The 3,888-nt window shown below is 57.9% G+C and overlaps 1 protein-coding gene across 1 annotated transcript; it reads left to right on the top strand.

The window, feature by feature from the left end:
- The first annotated feature begins 412 nt into the window (after nt 1–412).
- LOC104555750 (G-protein coupled receptor 12-like) lies at nt 413–1,468 on the top strand. The gene has a single exon (XM_010199306.2). The coding sequence runs from the start codon at nt 413–415 to the stop codon at nt 1,466–1,468; it is 1,056 nt and encodes a 351-aa protein (XP_010197608.2).
- The last annotated feature ends 2,420 nt before the right edge of the window (nt 1,469–3,888 follow it).

The following is a 3,888-nucleotide window of genomic DNA, read 5'->3' as shown; positions in this document are numbered from 1 at the left end:
GAGGGGGGTAGCCCGGCCCCGTGCGCAGCGCCTGCGGATCCTACGCGGAGCAGAGCGCATGGAGGCTGCTGCCGGCAGCCGTGCGCTGAGTTGTGCTCGGCCTCAGCCCACCGCGAGGAGCAGGAGCTAGCGGCGACCCTTCCCCCGGGCGAGGGGTGCGCGGAGGGGGGCGGAAGGTGGGGATAACGGCGTAGCCCGTGACTGGGGGGAGGGAGGGGGGATGTTACCTCCCGGGGAGGCTGCAGGCGCGCTGGGGGGGATGCAGACGGGGACGCGCCCTGCGGCGGGCGGGGGCGGCCCGATGCGGGACTGGGTGCGGGGGTCCCCGGGCCCGGTGCCTTTCCCCGCAGCCCGGTTCCCGTGCCGGCCGCCGGCTCCCCTGACCGCATCCCCTCTCGCTCTCTCCCCAGCGATGCTGCACGGCCCCGCCGCCATGGGGGACCCGTGGCAGCCGCAGCCGCAGCAGCAGCGGCTGCCGGGGCTCGGGAACGCCTCGGAGCCCAGCGCCTGGCCGTCGGCGGCGGGCGGGCCGGGAACGGCGGCACCGGGAGACGGCGAGGGGCCCGGGCCGGGGGCCGGGGGCTCCGTCAGCCCCTGGGACATCGCGCTGTGCGCTACGGGGACGGCGGTGGCGGGGGAAAACGCGCTGGTGCTGGCCGTGCTGTTCTACACGCCGAGCCTGAGGGCTCCCATGTTTCTGCTGATCGGCAGCCTGGCGCTGGCCGATCTGCTGGCCGGGCTGGGGCTGGTGGCCAACTTCGCCGTGCGGTACCTGCTGCGGCCGCCCAGCGAGACGGCGGAGCTGGGGGCGGCGGGGCTGCTGCTGGCCGCCTTCTCCGCCTCGGTCTGCAGCTTGCTGGCCATCACCGTGGACCGTTACCTGTCGCTGTACAACGCGCTCACCTACCACAGCGAGCGCACGCTGGGCTTCACCTGCGCCATGGTGCTGCTGATGTGGCTGCTGTGCCTCGGCGTGGGCCTCCTGCCCCTGCTGGGCTGGAACTGCCTGCGGGACCAGAGCGCCTGCAGCATCCTCCGGCCCGTCACCAAGGACAACGCGGCCGTGCTGGCCGTCACCTTCCTCCTCCTCTTCGCCCTCATGATGCAGCTTTACCTGCAGATCTGCAAGATCGCCTTCCGGCACGCCCAGCAGATCGCCGTGCAGCACCAGTTCATCGCCACGGCCCAGGCCACCTCCACCCGCAAAGGGCTCTCCACCCTCTCCCTCATCCTCGGCACCTTCGCCCTGTGCTGGATCCCCTTCGCCATCTATTCCCTGGTCGCCGATTCCAGCTACCCCGTGGTTTACACCTACTCCCTGGCCCTGCCCGCCACCTGCAACTCCCTCATCAACCCCATCATTTACGCCTTCAGAAACCCCGACATCCAGAAGTCGCTGTGGCTGGCGTGCTGCGGGTGCATCCCTTCCACGTTCTCCTCCAGACCAAGGACATCCAGCGACGTGTGAGGACTGAGCACGGAGCCAGACGTGCTCCCTTGCTCTCCTCCTCCTCCTCCTCCTTTTCCCCTCTGTCGTTATTGTTTCCTACCGGGAGGAATTCCCCGGCCAGCACATCTCGTTCCATGAAAAGGTGGCCAAAAACAAAAAAAAAGAGAGGAAAAGAAAAGGGAAAAAGAAGGGGAGAAAGAAAGAGAAAGAAAAGAATGAGAATGGTTTCCTTTAAAAATGTTATTTTCTTACACATTTTATTTTTTATTTAAAAACACAAAACACAAAAAAAAAAGGAGAAAAGAAAAAAAAAGCCACCGAGGATCTCTGTCAGCTCATGTCTGTCTCCTCCCGGGGTAAGGAGCTGGGGCAGCAGCGGGCTTGCCAGCCCTGGCTTCCAGTCCTAGCTGGGTGGCTTCCTACTGGGAAGGCCACAGGAGCTGGGGGGTAAGGAGGGGGGGAAGTGGGTGTCAGTGTCAGCCCCTCCCACAGCGGGGCTGGTCCCCACGTGTGGGGTTCTTGTGCAAGGGCACCCATCCCCCTAAAATCAGGTCTTGCAATGCTATGCAATATTTGGAGGGGGGAGTGGGTTGTGGAGTGCAGGGAGCGCAGTGGGGGGTGGAGGGGAAATTGGGGGTGGGAGGTGGGGAATGATGCCTCTCTGTTTCTATGTTGTTTGCAAAGCACTTTGAGAACCTGTGGGGCAAAAGGCACTTTAGGGCAAGGTTGTTGTTTGGGGCTGTCACAGGGATGGGGTTACCTGGGGATTCTGTTCCCAAAAAGGTGACTGCAGGTAGAGTGACAGCTCATGATGTGGAGGTGGTGAGGGCAGCTGGGGTGCTCCACACCCCTAAGCTGTGGGGAAGCTGAGGAAAGGCTCTCCTGCCTGGTTTGGGGCTGTGGGGTGATGTGCTCCCCAGCTGAGCTCACTTCCACACTGATCGTTTACATGGGATGGGATTTTCATCCAAAGATGGGTCCAGGCTTGCTGGGGTCCCTAGAGGGAAGCCTCTGGAATCACACATCTTATTCCAGATGCTACCAGTTTAACTTGCTTCTTTAGAGAAGCTACAGGACTCTGACATTCCTCTGCTGTATTATGTGCTTTGTGATGTTTGTGAGACCATGATGAAGTGTCCTTTATCTTGTGCTTTCTTTTGGCTGAGAAGTGGAACAGTGCATTCCTTGAAAAAAAAAGCAAGCAGGAAACCAAACAGCCTTCAGAGAGATGGCAAGGCTTGGGGTGGAACATCTAGGGTGGCTGAGGGCAGGGGTGGTGGGGTCTGGCATGGGACCAGCTCAGGGGATGCAGCAGGAGATTCCCAGCCAGCTAAGCCTGGTGTCCTAAAAGTGTTACTCTCCTTTAGAGGTCAGTGCTGTGATCTCCAGCATCCAAAATGCTCCTCTTGGAAGCAGGAACTGGGTTCTGCCACACTATAGGCAAACCACAGGAAGGTTCCCATCCACACAGCCCAACAGCCCCGATGCCCCGTGGCTTGGTGGAAGGCAGTGATGCTCCTGCTTGCTGAGGCTGGGATGGGGACAAAGCCACCCCATAGTCCAGACACAACTGTGTTTTTCTCTCTGGGTCTGTGCAGTGACCTTGCTCCTTGGAGTCAAGTGCACACCAGAAAGCTATGAATGTCCAAAGTGTGCCTGGGGCTTGGGCTCATTGCCTACCTTTGACAGGTGGCCAGACTCTCTCTCTTTCTCTCTTCATTTCCTTTTGAATACCTTGGGCAACAGGCAGGAGGCACAATGTTGGATCAGCATATGTTTAAAAGTAGATATACATATAAGAAAGAGTAATATATATACACAAACACTTTAGCCTCATTTCTTCTGGAAGTGCAGCCAGGTCCTTGCAGTCCCTTGGTGTTGCAGTTCCTTGGTGTGAAAGCTCAAGACAGAGTCAGTTTAAACCATTTTTGAAACACAGTGAGGGGTTTGAAGTGTTTTTATACCACCCTATCTAGGAGATGGTCCTTTGTTTCTCTGGGCAGCTCACTTTGTATCTTCAAATGAAAGAATCAGCTCTACAGCAACCTCAGTATGAAAAGAGATGCATTTTCTTGGCTTGCCAGTGAACTCCCTACTGCTGGAGACATTGATTTTAACCATGTTCTTAGAGTTTAGTTGCGTGCTCCAAACTCGCCTCAGCTTGAGGCATCCATTGATAAGCTTGGACAAAGACATGCAAGGATGAAGGGGAAATCATTTTTCCCTGTGTCCCTCAGCAATAGGAGAAAGATTTGGGATGTGAGGAGCTAAAGCTGAGGACAACAGTCCCTGCCAGACAGCTAAGTAAGGAGGTGGAGGTGGAGGTGTCCTCACCTAAATGCTTGGTGTACCAAGACACGTACAGCAACTGCCTCTCAAGGGGAGGTTTTTATTCTGCTGCACTACTCCAGCCCACAGTCAGTATTGAGATGTGGCCC

The sequence above is a fragment of the Colius striatus genome, chromosome 13 (genome assembly GCF_028858725.1).
Source record: "Colius striatus isolate bColStr4 chromosome 13, bColStr4.1.hap1, whole genome shotgun sequence".
NCBI classification, from domain to species: Eukaryota; Metazoa; Chordata; class Aves; order Coliiformes; family Coliidae; genus Colius; species Colius striatus.
The sequence above is the reverse complement of the archived record's forward strand: the minus strand, read 5'-3'. Positions and strand labels throughout refer to the sequence as shown.